Source organism: Rhinoderma darwinii, chromosome 4 (assembly GCF_050947455.1).
Source record: "Rhinoderma darwinii isolate aRhiDar2 chromosome 4, aRhiDar2.hap1, whole genome shotgun sequence".
NCBI lineage: Eukaryota > Metazoa > Chordata > Amphibia > Anura > Rhinodermatidae > Rhinoderma > Rhinoderma darwinii.
Window position 1 is genome coordinate 182819314 of NC_134690.1, and position 21318 is coordinate 182840631.

The 21318-nt window shown below is 39.4% G+C and overlaps 1 protein-coding gene across 1 annotated transcript in view; it reads left to right on the plus strand.

Annotated features, from left to right (window-relative positions):
• Positions 1-522: 522 nt before the first annotated feature.
• Positions 523-21318, plus strand: part of MLIP (muscular LMNA interacting protein) — a 46317-nt gene continuing 25521 nt past the window's right edge. Inside the window, exons 1-3 of the mRNA XM_075863679.1 lie at positions 523-591; positions 10643-10780; positions 19778-20155. Coding sequence (XP_075719794.1) covers positions 523-591; positions 10643-10780; positions 19778-20155 — 585 coding nt within the window. The remainder of the gene's footprint in view (positions 592-10642; positions 10781-19777; positions 20156-21318) is intronic.

Below are 21318 nucleotides of genomic sequence, written 5' to 3' on the forward strand. Positions count from 1 at the left end.
TCATTGACTCCATTGAAAAACAGATCTTGAGGCCAATCGAGTGGAGCATGTTAAGTAGGAGTTGGTGGTCTACAGTGTCAAATCTCTAACCCAGGAATGGGCAAATATGGTTTCTGAAAAATCGCCCAAGGCTAAAATCTGAATTTCCCTCTGGCAGGGCCACAAGATTCCTTTCTGTCTTGTTTTGACTTTAAAGGAAGATCAACATAGATACTCCAGGTCTTACCCATCATAATAATGGGCAACGAGAAGTTGCACTACTAAGGTTTTTTTGAATGCTTCCCCTATAAGCATTTTTATGTCACAATTTTAACAAGAGCCATTCTTTTATCTGTGATGGATACAGGGTCACGGTTCACATGTTCTTACCTTTTTCCTTAATCCGTGTTTGCCCCCCTAAAGGTGTTTAATATGAAGGACTCAAGATACCTTAAAAAAGGTTCACTTTGAACCAGGACTGATACATAGATTTCACTATCATTCAAGATACAGTGTTTTTTATTTACTGTGATTTATTTCAGTATGGATTTCTATATTCTACTGGCTATACTACGAATGTCAAGCTATAAGTTTTACAGGTGTATTTGTGAGGTATGTATGACCACCATAACATATTTGGAGCCACCATACACAACTCATCATGGTTATAAAAAGTAGTTCTATTAATGTCAAGGGCCTGAATAGTCCCTTTTCAAAGATCCCTTTTCTGGAATGAGGTTATTGTTTCCACAAGATACCCACCTAAATAAACCTAATTCCATTAGGATTAAATATACACATTTCAATCACATATTTTATGCTTAGGCCATCTATAAAAAAAAGGAGTTCTTATAGCATTCAAAAACTCATTAGCATTTCAATGTCTCAAAATAGTTACAGGTATTGATGGCAGATATATTATAGTGATTTGTTTAATTAACAACATCCCATATACAATTGTCTCTTTATATGCACCCAGCACACGCCAAATTAAATTTATAAGAGCAGTATGAGACCAAACAATGTCTATAAAACAAGTTGTTTTTTTTAACCCTTTAAGGACCAGAACAATTTCTTGATTTTTTTCCTCTTTGCATCCTAACTTTTTTTATTCCTAGTTCGACGTAGCTGTATGAAACTTTGATTTTGCAGGACGAGTTATACTTTATGTAGGTGCCATTTTTTGGCACATTTATATTATCTTTTAATTTATATACATTTTTATTTTGTCAAAAATGCAGAAAAACAGCGATTCCACTGCAGTTTTACTGCTTTTTTTTTTTTTTTTTACAGCATAAACTAATGATCATAAATGATGCCATAAATTTGTTGTTAATTTTGTTAAGTTCATGAAGATACCAAATATGTGTATAATACTTTATATTTTGGGACTTATATTCAATTTATTTATTGGTAAAATTTTTCACTTTTATGTATTTTGTTTTACAGATTTTTTTTTATTTAACATTATTTTTTCTTTATTAATTTAACTTTTTTTTTTCTAACCCATAGGGGAATTTTTACATTTTAACTATAATGTACGGGCATATATCTATATGCCAGTACATTATCCTGTATACTGATTGTACACAGGCAATTGTTAGGGCATAACCAAGTGTGCCCTAACAACAGGAAATATGGATCCTTGACTGTCTGCCTATAAAAGGTACGTTTCTCGATCGCATCACAGGAATTCTCTGTGATGTGATCAAAGGTGGTTCCCTCCTTTTTCTTTCCATTTGAATACCACGATAAGCTTTGATTGAGGCATTCAAGGGGTTAACGGCAGAGATCAACGGTTTCGCTGATCTCCTCCTTTTAGAGCGGGCTGCGGCTGTGTATTACAGCCCTTGCCCCGCTCCTGATTACACGGGCACACTTGACGAGCATGTTTGTCATGATGCAGGAACGTCCTGCCACTCATGACGAGCATACAGGTCATGTGTCATCAACCAGTTAATCATTTGTTGCAACTTCAATATGTTCTCAGACCAATTCCTCCAAAAGGTCCGAATCTCCAAGAATACATTTTTATTAAAAAGGTATATATGATGCAGTAAGAATATACCATTCTAATGAACAAGATTATTCATTTTTGTCAAGCCCCCACAAAGTGTACTCACACATAGATTTAATATTGGTAGATAAATGGCTGCTAGAAAAATTGGCTTCAACTTCCTTAAATGTAATTACATGGTCAGGCCATGCCCCAATTTTCTTATCCATAAAGGAAGCACACAGTCAATTGTCTACAGCCTCATGGAAATGTAATAATTGCCTATTAAAAAAAAATAATTATGTCGATCAAATTATAAAAATATTAGATTACTTCTCAATGATAATGGTGAAACCTCTGATACCTCCATCTGGTGTGCAAATAAGGCTATTAAAAGAGGTCATATTAATCAAATAAGCTGTAACTGAGAAAAAAAAATATCAGATCAGCTAAAATACATGAACTGTTGTCCAAAATGAGGCAAATAGAAGACAAAAATTTAAGAGCGCTTCCAACTTTACAAAATGCAAAATTTGTATGCAAAATGATTATGAACTATACCTTCACAAATCTAAACTTAACAACTATTGACAGGGAAATAAAGCCTCAAAACTCTTGGTTAATAAAATTAAAGCCAAAAACTCTAAATCAAGGATTTCATATATATGAAGAAATAAAATAATAAATCCACAAAAAATCTTTGATGGATTTGCGAACTATTACAGCTCGCTACATTTTCTAAAATCACATGCCAATATTCTTCACCCCAATTCAGAAATCATTAGTAAATTTTTAAATAAACACTTATTCAACACTCAAAAACCCCTTCACACACCAAGACGTAATGGCAGGCCCTGGTGCGGGGGGGTGATGTATGGAGCGAGCTCACGCGCTGAGCCCGCTCCATACGCTGCGGGTGTCAGCTGTGTATTACAGCTGACACCAAGGACTAACAGCCAGGAATGGCGATCATGCTGTTCCTAACTTTTTAATCCCTCAAATGTTACAGTCAATCGCGACCACAGCATCTGAGGAATTAAAAAGAGGTGGTGCCCCCCTCGGACAGCGCATCTCCCCCCCCCCGTGACGCGATCGCGGGGTGTTGATGGTTGCCATGGCAGCCCAGGGGCTTATTGAACGCCCCGAGGTCTGCCTTCCCTCTGCCTCTGTTAAGCCGTGCCTCTGGCAGGGCTTAATAGAGGCCTGTAAAAATGACAATATACTGCAATATATTAGTATAGCAATGTATTGTACCATCGATCTAACGATCGCAGGTTCAAGTCCCCTATGGGGACTAATAAAATGTTTAAAACAAATTAAATAAACTTATTAGTTTTGAAAAAAAAATATTAAAAGTTAAAATACACCCCTTTTCCCATTTTTCTCTCTAAAGTAATGTAGTAAATAAAAGAATAAACAAAATTGGTATCGCTGCATCTGTAAAAGTCTGAGGTATTACAATATACCATTATTTAACTCGCACATTGAGCACCATAAAAAAATGAAAAATTGAAACCGTCAAAAATTAATAGAAAGTGATAAAAAGTTGTATGTATCAAAAAATGGTACCAATAAAAACTACAGCTCGTCCCGGAAAAGATAAACCCTCACACCGCTTAATCAACGAAAAAATAAAAAAGTTATGTCTCAGAATGTGGTGAAACAAAAATATTTTTTATGTCAACAGATACTTTTTTCTTTGTAAAAGTAGAAAAATCTAAAAAAAACTATATAAATTTGGTATCACCATAATCGTATTGAGCAGAAAAAAGTTAAGTTGTCGTTTTTACTGTACAGTAAAAGCCGTAAAAACGAAAGCCATAAAACATTGGAGGAATCACAGTTTTTCCAATTTCAGCCTGCAAATAACTTTTTTTCAGTTTCCCAGTACATTATATGATACTTTAAATGGTGCTAATAGAAACTACACCTGTTCCCACAAAAAATAAGCCCTCACACTCTATTGATGAAAAAATTAAATCTTTTGGCTCATGGAAGGAGTTAATAACGAAAATTAAAAAGCAAACAATGGCTTAGTACTGGAAGTGCTAAACAAAGAGATATCTATTAACGGAATAATCAATACCAAGGCATATCTAAAATCGAATAAATCTCCAGGCTCAGATGGTCGGCCAAGCAAGTATTACAAGAAATTTGCTCATATAGTTGCTCCCTTTCTGCTAAAAATCCTTCAACCAAATTATACAAAATAATACCATACCATCGGAAATGCATCATGCTTTGCCCAAACGAGGAAAATTCCCTGATCTTCCTGCAAATTTTAAACCTTTATCTCTCCTTAACACAGACCGAAAATTATATTCTAAATTTGGTTAATATTTTATTAATATTTGGTTAATAAGCTTAATAAAAAATAATTAGGTAGGATTTATTCAAAAGTGACAAACTTTAGACGTTATCAGATGTATTGTTAATTTAATAGAAGCTGCAGGTACTACTCAAACTCCTTCTCTGTTGCTCTCTTTAGAAGCAGAAATGACCTTCGACCCAGTACGACAGGAAATTTATAAAATGAGTCCTTTGAACATTTTGATTCCATGACGCATATTTATCGGCTGACATGGCTCTATTTTTAAACCCAAATTCTTTTGGTGCACTCATCAGACTATCTGTCAAAATCTTTCTTTATTAATAATGTCACCGGTTAAGGTTGCCCTATGTTACCTTTTTTTTTAGTTGTTGCATTCATAATGGAGACATTTACTGAATACATCAGAGCATCAAATCTAATCTCAAGAATCAAAATAGGCATTTACGAACATTGCATTGACCTCTTCGCTAATGATGTTATTATGGAACTGACTAGCTAACCCTTTTGCATCTCTAGAAAGCAGTCACTGAGATAATAAGTGAAGCTTTTACTACAAAGTCAACTTATCACAGTACTAAATTCTCAATTTAGGTCTTAATTTCTGACATAAATAATTTTTTAAATTCATGATATTTCAACAGTTAAAATGATTGTGCTTCCCAAACATGTATACCTCTTTCGTAATGTTTCCATATTTCTTTCTAATTATTTTCTCAAAAAGATTTAATTAAATTTTTAAAAATTCTTTATTTAGGTTAAAAAAAAAACGTGACTTAAAACAGATATACTTTTTGTTCCCCAAGCTCATGGTGGTCTGAACTCTTTCCTCTATGTTACAATATTATAGGACTACAATAATAGAACAACTTTGTTCGCTATGATTAAAAGATACCTCAAAATTATAGATTTTTTTATCTAAGTAAAGATCCCACAGATCTACTGTACATCTGGAGGCCCAAACTTTTTTAAAAATGGCTTCTACATAACATTATCCACTCTTCAATCTATTTCCCAAGTTTGGAATATCGTCTCTAAAAAGATACGTACCATTAAATAAAATGTTTATGATTCCTCTACAGATATTGCGGAAGTAGCAATTAATAACTTGGAAATAATTAAATATAACTATCATTAACCCTTTCATGACCAAGGGTCATTGATGCCCCTGTGTCTAGGTCAAATTTTCCATTTTTGATATGCACTTCTTTAAACGATAATATCTGTGGAACCACTTTAAATATCACATATATTTTTACTTTGTTGATTACAAGACTTATGAGGCTTTCATTTTCTAGATTAGTTTAATTAATTCAGTGTTTTTAATTTTTATTATGAGCAGACAAATCACTAAAAATTAAAGAAAAAACATTTTGTAATTATTATCTATCTATCTATCTATCTATCTATCTATCTATCTATCTATCTATCTATCTATCTATCTATCTATCTATCTATCTATCTATCTATCTATCTATCTATCTATCTATCTCATAACTATCATCTATCTATCTATCTATCTATCTATCTATCTATCTATCTATCTATCTATCTATCTATCTATCTATCTATCTATCTATCTATCTATCTATCTATCTATCTATCTATCTATCTATCTATCTTCATATATACACTGTAGAGCTCTGTAACAATTAGTCCTCTTCTCTTTCTGTCACCCTGGATCGCTGTGAGGGGAGAGTGAAGAGCGCTATATACACACGACCGTGAAAAAAATGTCAGTCAACGATGAATCAACTGTCAGTTTTTCATGGCTGTTTTGCATCAATGTGTCCAAAATTTGAATCCATTTCCCGGCCGTCTGACCGTTTTTAACCGGCATTTGCCCAAAAAAATGGGTGAATTTTATTTGTTAGGGCTTTTTGTCCCAACCCCCTGAAAACACCACAGTGCCCATGTAGAGTGACACAATACCATTGTAGATAGTGCCACATTGCCCACATAAGTAGTGCCAGTGCCCACACAGATAGTGGCCACTGTAAATAGTGCCACAGTGCCCACATAGTGCCACAGATCTCCCTGTAGATAATGCCCACTTAGTGCCACACACAGTGCCCATGTAGATAGCGCCACAGTGTCCCATGTAGAGTGTGAATATGATGCCACAGTACCCATGTAGATTGTGCCACACCCCCTGTATATAGCACCCCCCTGTAGATAGCACCACACCCCCTGTAAATAGCGTTACCCCCTGTAGATAGCAACAGCCTCCTTGTATTTAGCAATATTTCCGCTGCAGATAGTGCCATCCCCCCAGTAAATGGCACCCCCTTCCTGTAAATAGCTCCCTGTAAGAGCGGAATCCCTCTGGCCGAAGATTCCGCTCCTACAGGTAGCCCCTGATGTCTCTATGTATATATGGACGGTGACATTAGGGGTTTACTCTAAGAGCGGAATCCCCTGCCAGAGCGGGGATTCCGCTCCAGGAGTAGCCCCTGACCTCACTTTCCATATATGGATAGTGACACCAGGGGCTTCTCCAGTAGCAGAATTCCCGACACAGAGCAATCTAGATAACAACCCTCCGCTGTAGATAGCATCGCACCTCCCACTGTAAATAGCGCCACCTGAACTGACTCTAGGAGCGGAATTCCCGGCCAGAGCGCTGGCCAGGGTTTCCGATGCTGGAGGAAGTTTAGGTGGCGCTATTTACAGAGGGTTTTGCGGCAGTTGGGGGTGGCACGATCTACAGGGGGGGGTGTATTCCGGGACTCTCAAAGCCCCGTCACACATCAGAGTGCAGTGCTGCTCACACTGAAGCAGCACTGCACTCATTAAACCCATTCCAGACTGCCGACGTCTATACATGTGCTAACTGCATGGGGCATTGGCAGTTAGAACGTATATAGCCGTATGGCAGTCGTGAAGGGGTTGACCAACTGACCAATCTTTCAAGTCATTCTCACATCTAACTGACCAATTCCAAATCCCTAGACATAATCTCCTGAAATTCCTAGAGATTAGACATCTGCTCCACAATAGCCCCCCCAACACTTTCATTCCAACCAAACTAAATGAATCGTGACCTCTTTGCAGGCCAATAGCAGGGGAATATCTAGAGTTATCAACCGCTGAAAACTTTTTTTTTTGTAATCCATTAGAATCATATGAACATTGGTAAAAAGCGTTCTCTGCTGTTTCAAAAGCGTCTTAATGTACCAATCACCTGTAAAATGCTTGTACGATTATGTAAAACTGGTGCTTTACACCTCTAAAATTAGGTAAAGTCTTTGCCCGTCTATCTTAACTCTGTTGGAGATGTAACTGCACTACCAGCACTTAATACCACTTATGATGGGAGCGTGAATTAGTTTCAGAACTTTGGAAACAAGTATTCTAGTTCCTCTCTAAACTATGTGGAACCCCTATTAATCCTCAGCCAGCTTTGACATTACACTCTATGGATCTCAAACAATTTCCATCAATTCTTCGAACATATTACATAATCTTATTGTTCCAACATTTCTAAGGATAATTGTATTCCTTTAATGTATTAATGACAAATGCTGATTTGAATGTATGTGTTAGTTTGTTTTTACTACTACTCTGGGTACCAACAATCTGCATGCATGATATGTCCTAGGGGGAGCTACACTGGGGGAGTCACTTGTTGAGAAGGATCTGGGTGTACGTGTAGATCATAAACTAAATAACAGCATGCAATGTCAATCAGCTGCTTCTAAGGCCAGCAAGATATTGTTGTGTATTAAAAGAGGCATGGACTCGTGGGACAGGGATATAATATTACCACTTTACAAAGCATTAGTGCGGCCTCATCTAGAATATGCAGTTCAGTTCTGGGCTCCAGTTCATAGAATGGATTCCCTGGAGTTGGAAAAAATACAAAGAAGAGCAACGAAGCTATTAAGGGGCATGGAGAATCTAAGTTGTGAGGAAAGATTAAAATAATTAAACCTATTTAGCCTTGAAAAGAGACGACTAAGGGGGGCACATGATTAACTTATATAAATATATGAATGGCACATACAAAAAATATGGTGAAATCCTGTTCCATGTAAAACCCCCTCAAAAAACAAGGGGGCACTCCCTCCGTCTGAAGAAAAGAAGGTCCAATCTGCAACAAGCGTTCTTTACTGTGAGAACTGTGAATCTATGGAATAGTCTACCGCAGGAGCTGGTCACAGCAGGGACAGTAGAGGGCTTTAAAAAAAGGCTTAGATAATTTCCTAGAACAAAAAAATATTAGCTCCTATGTGTAGAAATGTTTCCCTTTTTCAATGACTTTTCAATGGCTTTTGTTGTCTGATATCACGCTGCAGCAAGTTATCAGAGTCAAGTTAAAGATGGCTACATCTGTACATTTTGAATTTACTATTCTTTGAAAATGTTTCAATAAAATCTAATGTTGAAAAAAATATCTTGGAATGTGGCGAAATCATTTCGTGAAAAATTAAACAGTGTTAAAAGTAGTAAAACATAAAAAAAGTTTGATTCATTTGGCCTTCCTTACTTGTAACGTCCCACAAAATAAAGTTAAAATATTATTTGTAAAGCACAGTGAACACTGTGAAAATACATCCCCAAAACTAGTGATGAGCGAAACTCTCAAGTTCCATTTTGTTTGGGCTTAAGCTTATTTGGACTGAAACAATAGTATTAGGAAACCCTGAGGTTTCCTAATACTGATTCTTAACATTTAAGCAGGGTTACATTGAATTTTAGCGGGGTTACCCACCATCTTTGACCGACTTTCAAAAGTCGGCCAATGACCGCGTATAACCCCGGAGTGTAGGGACGCCATCATTACAGAAAGGGCCGTGCAATCTGGCGCATGGATCCCCGAGATGCGCCACAATTTAGGGACATCTTTGGTGCTCCGTGCGTCAAATACAGCTTTTTTAAAAATAAAAAACAAATTTTGACAGTGGGATATCCCCTTTTTCATAACCAGCCACATAAAATAAGACAGCAGCAGGCTATCATTACCAGGATGGGAAGGCACACCGTTTTTCGGCATTCCCAGCCTAATGATAACAGCTTGCGGCCGTCTCGGTGCTGGACCATCGATAGATGGTGAGGTACTGGATTGTACCTGGCTCTTCACAGTACCCATGGTGCATTGGTGTAACGGGGAAACACTGGGGGCCATAGCAAACTTTTGACTGGGCCCCCTTCCCCTGGGTGTTACACACAGCCCCCCTTGGTAGATAGTGCCCCCCTGTAGATTGTGCCATACATCCCCCTGTAGACAGTGCTATACAGCCCCCCTTGTAGACACTGCTATAAAGCCCCCCCTTTAGACAGTACTATACAACCCCCCCCCTGTAGACAGTGCTATACAGCCCCAATATAGACAGTGCTTTACTGCCCCTCCTTGTTCCCAGGACGAACTAAGCTGTTCAACAACGCCGACCGGGATCCTTGTGTTGGCCAGCATGATCCAGTGACATCATCACGCTGGGCTGCGCAGGGATCCTGCGTCTGATTGGCTGCAACCGAACGTGACGTAGCCTATGGCAGAGCAGGGAGATACCTCCTTGCTCTGCTATAGAGTTCATTAGTATCTGCGTCCTAAGGATGCAGATACTATTGAATGTGGCATTGCTATTGCTGTAGCAGCCTTAGCAACTGTTAGTGGAGCCACCAGCATGGGGAGGCCGCTCATGCCATGGGCTCCTTAGCAGCCGCTATGGCTGCTACAGCAGTGGTTACGCCACTGCCATGGTGGCGGTGGGTACCGGGGTAATAAAGGGGGGTTAGGTTAAGGTTTTTATCAGCTAAACCTAAGCGGCTTACACTAAGCCCCACCTTAGTAATGGATAAAAACAACAATTTTGAAAGTTTCAGGTCGAACCTCGGTTCTACCGAACGACTCCCCTCATCTCTAACATAAACAATGATGAAAGTGCTAAGTGGGAAATTTCTGAGGCTGAGGTAGCAACATGCATATAATTGCGCTGTATATTGATGTAACATTTAAAATTGTAAGTGCTAGTTACATGTGACAAATTCTGTGAAAACGAATTATAAAAAAAAGCATAAAACTATGGAAAACCTCATTATGGCTAGCCTTTTCTCCTTAAAAGAGTATTCTAAAATAAATGAAAGACAAAGTTATTATTGACAAAGTGTCATCACCTGTTAGATAGAAGTTTCTAATTGAAGGTATATTGCATCTCAGTGTCAACAGAGCACAATAATCTGGTGGTTTACAAACGTTACATATACTTATTAAAATGTATTTTTGGCATTTGCAACCAATTAGCCAGTGTGAACATTTTCTTAGGTTATATCTTGTATTCATAAATATGTCATTATAATAATATAAGACCAAGATTATTCTCTTTACTCATCACTAGGCTTCTCCCATTGATAGTGGAACAAGCCCATTTACATTTGTACCTTCCATTTGGACGCTCCCTTCACAAGTGTTGCTCGCAAAGGAATCAAATTATCTGCCTAAAATTGTGGTTCATAAAGGAACATTGATGCAAAAGGTACTGCACTCTATAAATTACAAACATATGTACTATAGATATATATGTAAAATTTATAAATATTAGGTAAATGTAGACTTCCTGCCTTTAGAAACACTAACACATTCTCTACTAATATTAGATCTAGTAATTATAGTAAAAAAAAAACACATTGGTTTCGAGTGTATATGGAGCAGTAGTAGTCTATGTATGTGATTTCTTTGGACCTGAACCCCAGACCTGCCATCAGCCTATTAGAACTGTAGTGGAAGAATTGGACTAGCCTTCCAAAGACTGGAAGAACTTCCGCTACCTCTGCACTAGAACTTGCAGATATGTATAATGCATGTGCCTGAAGGAAGGCTGTTTTTGAAGTTTACAGTGTGTGTTGAATAAATTTACACTGTCAGAAATTTTGATTAGCCAGTAAGACTACATAATCACGCTGGAAGCTCGTAAAATTCTGAGGTCCCACACCTGACAAGTGTAGTTAATGGTGCTCACTTGTAGTGCTGCCTGGAATTTGACAATCAATATCAGTGGACCACCCAGCAGTACTGGTATATTGCACATGTAAATTTATTGACTTTGAACAGTATGCGTGCAGCGATGTCTTGCCTGCCTGCAGTGTGAAGTAAGTAGAATAAATCCCTAATTTTATGTTGATTAAACACACTATACATTTATGCTTCTCAAAACAGAACAGTCCAATATAAGGCCTCATGCCCACTTCAGTCTTTTCCATCAGGGTGCTAGCCGTTTTTCTGACGGCTAGCACCCTGACCCATTCATTTCAATGGGGCCATGCACACTTTTTTTGACGGTCCTGTTGCTCCGTTCCGATCAAAAGTAGAGCATGTCCTACTTTGGTCCGAGATTCCGTGACCGTGAGGCACATGCAAGTCAATGGGGCTGTCAAAAAAACTGAAGGCACATGGAAGGCATCCGTGTGCCGTCCGTGTGTGATGGAGCCGTTGCCTAGCAACGGCCGGGCGGGCAGAAGTACATTACAGATATGTTACACTAATCGGCAGCCACTTGTCTCTATTAATCACTGATAGAGAGAAGACGCTGCAGTTTAAAAATAAAATAAAAAGCAGTTCATACGTACCCCAGTCGTTGTCTTGGTGACGAGTCCCTCTTATTCCTCCAGTCCAGCCTTCCTGTATGACGCGGCAGCCTGTGATTGGCTGCAGAGGCCGCTGCAGCCTGTGATTGGCTGCAGAGGCGGTCACATGGGATGAAGCATCATCCCTGGAGGCCGGCTTTCTGATGTCATCCAGACTTGCGTGACCGCCACTACAGCTGTGATTGGCTGCAGAGGTGACATGGGATAAAACGTCATCCCTGGAGGTCGGACAGGAGGAAAGTAAGTATGAACTTATTATTTTTTTTTATTTCATTACAATTTTATTTTCCGAGCGCCGAGCATGGTACTGTCCAGGGTGCTGAAAGAGCATGGTTCTTCAGCTCTAGTCACTGTCCAGGCTGATGAAAGAGTTACCGCCGATCAGTGCAGCCCATTAACTCTTTCAGGACCCTGTACAGTGACTAGCGCTGAACAACCATGCTATTTTAGCACCCTGGACAGTACCATGCTCGGCGCTCGGGAATGGAAACACGGAGTTAACACGGGAGTGCACACGGAAATCACACGGCCGCTAAAACGGGCACACGGATCCGTCAAAAACGGCCGTGAAAACGGTGATGGAAGTGTGCACAAGGCCTTAATGGAAGTATGGTGTTTTTAAACTAAATTTTTGCTGAATTTTACTGAAACACTCAAATTACATTTTTATTCAATGAGTGTTGCCTATCTCTTAAAGCAAACTTGCCGTGATCATTTTTAAATAAATCAGTAGTGCATAACATTTTCTAATATGTTATTAGGGAAAAATGACATTTTCCTTACCTTCCAGTAGCATTTAGTTCTAATTTCCTTGCTGCAAATGATTAGAGACAAATAGAGGTAAATAAGGATATAATTTTGCAGCTTTAATTTGTTTTCTGTTCCTTATATAGAGCCAACATATTCTGCAGTGTTGTACAGAGATTGTCACCATTCACATTAGTTCCAGTACCTAATCTAATTTCCCTAGCTCAAATATACCAGGGCTCGTTTTATAGGAAGTCAATTAGCCCATCAGTATGTTTTGGAGTCTGGTAGGAAATCGGAGAACCTGAAGAATTCCCATGCAAACATGAGGAAAACAAAATTGGCAGATCTTGTCCTTGGATGGATTTGAACCCAGAACCCCAGTGTTGCAAGGCAATAGTTCTGACCATTGAGAGATTGGTCTGCCCGTGTGTGAGAATCATTATGTGATAGAGGAGCGGTGCAACAAAAGAAGACAGCTGATTGGTCAGAGAACACTTCACAGCAAGAAAAGGCTGCACACTCAGCACAGTTATAGAAAAACAATTTGTACATGTATAAAAATGAAGCAAAGATTAGCAAAAGATACAAATTATTTAGGTAACGGTAGAGACAAACAGATGGATATGCTGTGTAAAAGTACACAGCGTATCCATCCTGGAAACTGCAGGGAATTCCGCCTGAAAAACCGCATCAAATGATGATGCCGATTTTTGGGTGGAATCTCCACTGCGGAAATACTGCAGGAAAAAAAGTTTATACTCACCGCCTGAGCGTTGCCATTGCAAAGCGTCCCTCTGCTTTGAGTACTGACAAGCCTAATGGGATAACGATGAGGTCCATGTGAGTGCAGCAGTGTTTGATTGGCTGCAGCGGTCACATGGGTTTAAACGGCATCCCAGGAGGCTGGGCTACGCTCAGAACGAACAGAGGATCGCGTTGCTTTGACAACAGCCGGGGGTAAATATGAACCTTTTTTTCAAGCAAAAATAGCTTCCTCTTCTTTTTTTGAATTTGCGATTTTAGCAGCAGAATCACAGCTTTATTTGCAACATTAGCCTATTTGGTACAAATGTTTACCTCCCATTGAATTCAATAGAAAACACGCAACAGAAGAGCAGCGATTCTAAAGCATAAATTCACATGCTGTGGATTTTAAAAAAATGCACTGCAAGTCAATTTATTGAAATTTTTTCAGCTGATTTATCCGTCGTGTGTGGATAAGATTTGTTCAAATCTGATCCACTCTGCTGCTACCGTACTATGCTGCGGATTTTCTGCAATTAAATCCATAGTGGAAAATCTGCAGTGTCTATGCTACGTGTGTGTGTGTGCCTATTTTTAACCCCTTGCGTACCTTCGCCGCAATAGTACGTCGCTGGCCGCTTATTGCAGCGTACCTTCGCCGTACTATTGCGGAGAAGGAATAAACTGTCACTATGTGAAATCACATAGTGATATAACAGCAGCGGCAGCTGTCATTGACAGCTAACCGTCTCTGCTACCGGCCTGGAGACCAATTAGCAGTCCCCAATGCCGGCGATTGCTGTGATTGGTCAGTCTCTGAAGACTGACCAATCACAGCCGTCTGTGACGTCGTCTGCAGGAGAAAGCTCCTGTCACTTTCTCTGATCTCCTCATTACTGTGAGATCCATGAGGAGATCAGAGAAAGCAGTGTAAAAAAACAAAACACTATCTTTATTAACCCCTTCCCGAAAATGGGCGTATAGTAACGCCCTGAGGATGAAGCGGGCACAGGAGCTGTGCTCGCTCCATATTCATCGGATGTCGGCTGTAATATACAGCGGCATTTAAGTGATTGATACAGAGGGAGGGGGCTCCCTCTGCACCCCATTGCCCCACCCGCGAAAAATAGCGGAGTTCTGATGGTTGCAATGGCAACCAGGAAGCCTAGCAACGGCTTCCTGGTTGCCAGGTACGGGAGCCTATTAGGTCCTGCCCAAGGCAGGATGTAATAGGCTCAACTGTCAGTTGTAAAGTTACAGTTAGGGTATGTGCACACACACTAATTACGTCCGTAATTGACAGACGTATTTCGGCCGCAAGTACCGGACCGAACACAGTGCAGGGAGCCGGGCTCCTAGCATCATACTTATGTACGATGCTAGGAGTCCCTGCCTCGCTGCAGGACAACTGTCCCGTACTGAAAACGATTACAGTACGGGACAGTTGTCCTGCAGCGAGGCAGGGACTCCTAGCGTCGTACATCACTATGATGCTAGGAGCCCGGCTCCCTGCACTGTGTTCGGTCCGGTACTTGCGGCCAAAATACGTCCGTCAATTACGGACGTATTTAGTGTGTGTGCACATACCCTTACAATACACTGCACTACACAAGTACATACAGAAGTAGTGCAGTGTATTGTACAGGGGATCAGAAGATCAGATCTTCCAGTCTCCTAGTATGTGTAAAATAAAAAGTGAAAAAAAGTAAAAAAAAAGTTTTAGATAAATAAATAAATAAAAGTTTTACGTAATAAAAACAATAATCGCCCTGTTTCCCTAATCAAGTCCTTTATAATTAGAAAAAAAATGAAAAAAAAGACAAAAACTAGACATAATAAGTATCGCCGCGTTCGTATTGGCCTGACCTAAACAAATATCATATTATTTATCCCGCACGGTAAACACCGTAAAAAAAATACCATAAAAAACAATGGCAGAATTTCCTTTTTTGGTCACGTTGTTTCCAAAAAAATGGAATAAAAAGTGATCAAAAAGTCACGCGTAGCCAAACATGGTACCAATAAAAACTACAGTGTGTCACGCAAAAAACAAGCCCTCACAAAGCTCCGTCGACAAAAAAATAAAAAAGTTATGGCTCTCAGTACATGGTGACACTAAAACATTTTATTTAGAAAAAAGTGTTTTTATTTTGTAAAAGTAGTAAAACGTATAAAAACTATATAAATTAGGTGTTGCCATAATCGTATCGAACCGCAGAATAAAGTAAACATGTTGTTTATACTGCACAGAGAACGCCAGTAAAAAATTATAAAAAAAATAGTGAAAGAATTTCTGTTTTTTGTTCTCCTCACCTCAGAAAAAATGGAATAAAAACGGATCAAATTATCACATGTTCCCCAAAATGATACATGCTCGTCCCATGAAAATCAAGCACTCACATAGCTCGTCAAAGGAAAAATAAAAAGTTATGACTCTTGGAACGCAATAATGCAAAACGACGGCCCAGACTAATTTATATATGGAGCAGTTCTTCACCTAAAACCCCACGTCATCATTTGCGGCCCAGACTGGTAGACCCTGTAAATGCAGCGGAAACTATGAAATTTTGGGGGCTGTGCTACATATGGGGCTAGTGAAGAAGTCAAAGATTAGGCAACGCTGGAGTGCGGATGTTTTGTACAGTACCATGGACACCCTTTAGAAGTGCGACTCCTGCACCCAATAATCCGGCCTGTGCATAAAGGATTGGTTCAAAGCGTACGTCACTATCCATGGATTATTTTATTATTCATTTTCCCCATTATTACATCATCCTATTATGACATGTTGCACTCCGCCCAGCTTACATATACCCTGATGTACTCCACATAGCTTACATATACCCTGATGTACTCCGCACAGTTTACATATACCCTGATGCACTCCGCCCAGCTAACATATACCCTGATGAACTCCGCCCAGCTTACATATACCCTGATGTACTCCGCCCAGCTTACATATACCCTGATGTACTCCGCCCAGCTTACATTTACCCTGATGTATTCCTCACAGCTTACATATACCCTGATGTACTCCGCCCAGCTTACATATACCCTGATGTACTCAGCCCAGCTTACATATACCCTGATGTACTCCGCACAGCTTACATATACCCTGATACACTCCGCCCAGCTTACATATACCCTGATGTACTCCGCCCAGCTTACATATGCCCCCACGTTATAAACTGAAACACCAGTAAAACACTAAACAAAACTACTACCAAGCAAAATCTGCGCTCCAAAAGCCAAATGGCGCTCCTTCTGGGCCTGGCAGTGTGCCCAAACAGCATTTTATGACCACATATGGGGTATTACCGTACTCTGGAGAACCGCTTAACAATTTATGGGGCGTATGTCTCCAGTGGTACAAGCTGGGCCCAACGCATTGGGCACTGAAATAGCATATCTGTGGAAAATGTCAATTTTCAATCTGCAACATCCACTGTGCACTAATTTCTGCAAAACCTTTGGGGGTCAAAATGCTCACTACACTTCTAGATGAATTCCTTGAGGGGTGTAGTTTCCTAAATGGGGTCACTTCTCTGGAGTTTTCACTGTACTGGTACCTCAGCGCAATGCAACATGGCGTCAAAAACAAATTTTGTAAAATCTCCAATCCAAAAACGAAATTGCACTTTTTCCGTTTAGACCCTTGCCGTATGTTCAAATAGCCGTTTACAACCACATATGGGGTATTTCCGTACTCAGGAGAAATTGTGTAACACATTTTGGGGTGTCTTTTCTCCTGTATTCCTTATGGAAATGAAAAATTCTGAGCTAAATCTACAGGTTATTGTAAAAAAAATTTTTTTTCATTTTCACGGACCAATTCTAATAAAATCTATAAAACACCTGAGGGCTCAAAATGCTCACTACACCTCTAATTTAATTCTTTCAGGGGTATAGTCTCCAAATTGGGATCACATCTTGGGAATTTCTACTGTACTGGTACTTCAGGGACTCTGCAAATGCGACATGGCCTCCAGAAATCAATTCAGCAAAATCTGAGCTGCAAAATCCAAATGGTGCTCCGTCCCTTCTGAGCCCTGCCATGGGTCCAAACAGCAGTTTATTACACATATGGGGTATTACCGTAATCAGGAGAAATTGCTTTACAAATGTTGAGGTGTTTTTTGTCCTTTATTCCTTATAAAAATTAGAAAATTCTGTTTTTTTTCCAAAAAAAAGTCTCTTTTCATCTTCACAGACTAATTCCAATAAATTCAGCAAAAAACCTGTGGGGTCAAAATGCTAACTATACCACTAGAAAAATTCCTTGAGGGGTATAGTTTCCAAAATGGGGTCACTTTTGGGGGGATTCCACTGTTTAGGTGCCTCCAGGGCGTTGCAAACGTGACACGGCACCGAAAACCATTCCAGTAAAATCAGAGCTCCAAAATCCAAATGGGGGTCCTTCCCTTCTGAGCCCTGCTGTGGGTCCAAACAGCAGTTTATTACCACATATGGGGTATTTCCGTAATCGGGAGAAATTGCTTTACAAATGTTGGGGTGCTTTCTCTCCTTTATTTCTTGCAAAAATTAGAAATTTTTACGTTTTTCCAGAAAAAAAGTAGATTTTCATTTTCACAGACTAACTCCAGAAAATATAGCAAAATACCTGTGGGGTCAAAATGCTAACTATACCCCTAGATAAATTCCCTGAGGGGTGTAGTTGAAAAAATGGGGGTCACTTTTGAGGGTTTCCACTGTTTTGGCACCACAAGACCTCTTCAAACCTGACATGGTGCATAAAATATATTCTGAAAAAAGGAGGCCCCAAAATCCAAGAGGTTCTCCTTTGCTTCTGAGGCCTGTGTTTCAGTCCATTAGCGCACTAGGGCCACATGTGGGATATTTCTAAAAACTGCAGAATCTGGGCAATAAATATTGAGTTGCGTTTCTCAGGTAAAACCTTCTGTGGTACAGAAAAAAATGTATTACATATGAATTTTGTAAAAAAAAAAAATGAAATTTGAAAATTTCAGCTCTACATTCCTTCAATTCCTGTAAAACGCCTAAAGGGTTGAAACACTTTTGAATGCTGTTTTGGATACTTTGAGGGGTGCAGTTTTCAAAATGGGGTGTTTTATGGGGGTTTCTAATATATAGGGCACTCAAAACCACTTCAGAACTGAACTCGTCCCTGAAAAAATAGCTTTTTGAAATTTTCTTAAAAATATGAGAAATTGCTGCTAAAGTTCTAAGCCTTGTAACGTCCTAGAAAAATAAAAGGATGTTCAAAATACGATGCAAACATAAAGTAGACATATGGGAAATGTTAATTAGTACTATTTTGTGTGGTATTACTATCTGTTTTACAAGCAGATACATTTAAAATTGGAAAAATCATAATTTCTTCATATTTTCTCTAAATTTTGGTGTTTTTCACAAATAAGCAATGAATTTATCGACCAAATTTTTGCACTAACCTAAAGTACAATATGTCACGAGAAAACAATCTCAGAATCAATTGGATACACCCCATTCTGTTTGTTGATCTAAGCTCTGTTTCTTCATGCTCATATGTTTTTCTAAGATGAAAACAGTAGAAAATATTTCTTGATAATGAGATTATTTATTTCATAAGGAGAATTTTTTTCCTAACCCATTTACACGCTATTGGTTTAGCAATGGTTAGCAATCTCTAATATATGCTTAAAGGGGTTTTCCCATGAAGGACATTTATGACCTATCCACAGGATAGGCCATAAATGTCAGACAGATGCGGGTCCCACCTCTGGGACGCACACCTATCTCTAGAACGAGGCCCCCTAAACCCCGTTCTAGCTTATTATGCTCACGCTGCCTCCCGGCCACTTACTGATTACATGGTCGGGCGTTACAGAAATGGCATATACCATCCTATAGAGAGTGATTTCTTACCGCTTAAAATTGCATGAAATGAAATTGTACCGTATAAATTACCAAATAAAAAAATCTATTCCAAACTATTTAGCAAATTATTATTGTTCTTATACTAAATACCACAAATTTAAGGAGTTTTCCCAGAATCATAAATGATCACCTATCCAAAGGATAGGGGTTAATTTTCTGATTGCTGGGGGCCCCACCATTGTAGCCCCCACTGATCAGGGGTTTCGAATACCCAGATCCTCCTCACTGCACCCCCTGCAGTGAGGAGGAACAGGGGATTTGGAACCCCTCCCATTTCTCACGATCAGTGGGGGTCTCAGCAGTAGGTCCCCAGCGATCAGAAAATGATCACCTATCTAGTGGATAGGTGATAATTAATGATTCTGGGAAATTCCCTTTACTAATGTAATTAAATATCATCATTATGAGAAAATGTGAAAATTCACATTTGTATCACTCTTGTTTTATTCTATATTGAGCTGTAAGTGTTGTCTGATTTATTCTACATCTCTCCTTAGCCTGAAGATCTCCCTGAAAAATCTTTAGAGAAAAACATGCATCAATCACCTCAAAGCATTTTGAACACAGTTCAAAAACCATCATCTCGGGGTAGCTCTCTAGAGAAAGAATGGGCTTCAAAGAATCCAGAGGACATAAAATCTAATGACCTTTTCATAGCAGAATTTGTTGTCGTGATGGATGATGAAGAAGATGAAATAATTGCCAAGAAATCTCAAACTCTGCCCTTTGAGGAAACAAAATATGATTTCAGAAAAACACTGCAACAATCAGCCACTGGGCAACCAAAAGCAACTAGAGCAGAAATAAAGGCTCATGAAATATATGTCCCTGCATCACAAGAGGACTGCAGCAACGTGGTTGACCAGGAGCCACAGGTATATTAAACACCGTTTCTACATCAGTAGAGTATACTCCCGGATGTGCTACTGTACACTAGAACCCAAACGTACAAATATATAGGAGGAAAACATGCAGCCTACTGCCTAATTTCCCATTCAAAAGAACTTATATTTCGGTTCTCATTAGCCTAGGCGATTAGAATAAGATATAGCACCAAAATAAACTGTCCGACAACCTGCATGCAACTCTTAACTATATCATTCTACAACTTATTGTATACCTATGGACTGTAGCTGTCTAGTGATGAGCCAAAACAGTCTAGTTGCAAAAGTCTTTGTTTAGTTCCAGTCTTCTGACCCTTCACACAGATCGGATTTGCTGCAAAAAATTCCGCGCAGATCCAACCCAGATTCCACAGGCAATTTCCTAACAAAAGTCTGCACCAATTGGTGCAGATTTTTTGCTGGAGAGCGGAGGGGTTAAAAAAAAAAGACTATACTGTACTCACCTCCCAGTTGCTCCTGCAGCAAAGAGTCCCTGCTCCCCTAACTGATCACTGTGCAGATGATCTCTTGTGATGATGTCTCGTCCTATGTGATGCTGCAGCCTGTGATTGACTGCAGCAGTTACATGGGACGAAACATCATCCCATTAGGCTGCCTGCACAGAGACCATGTAGCGGAGCAGGAACTCTTCACTATGGGATAACCAGTGGATGTGAGAATGCAAAAAATTGCAACATTTGGTATTTGACCAATGAAATCAATGGGAAAAATCTGCAACAAATATGTAATTTTTCTGCAGCATACATTGACATGCTAGTGATAAAAATATCTGCACCGCAGGTAAATTTCTTATTAGAAATTTTCTGCAGTGTGTGGATGAGATTTTTAAAATCTCATCCACTTTGCTACTACTGTAGTACGCGGCGGTTTTTCCGCCCACAAACCCGAGTGGAAAATCTACAGCGATTCCGCTACATGTGCAAGGCCCTTAGGATGTGTTCACACGTCGCAGTTACAATGCAGTTTTTACCGTAATTTTTCAAATATCGCAATAACAAAAAAAATGTGACTGCGACGTGTAAACACTCCCCTAGACCACGATGCACATGATTATAGTTTTGTTTGTAGTTTATATGGTAACGGACACGTCTATGCATTTTCTTGGCTGCATAACTCAATATGCAGCATGCCCT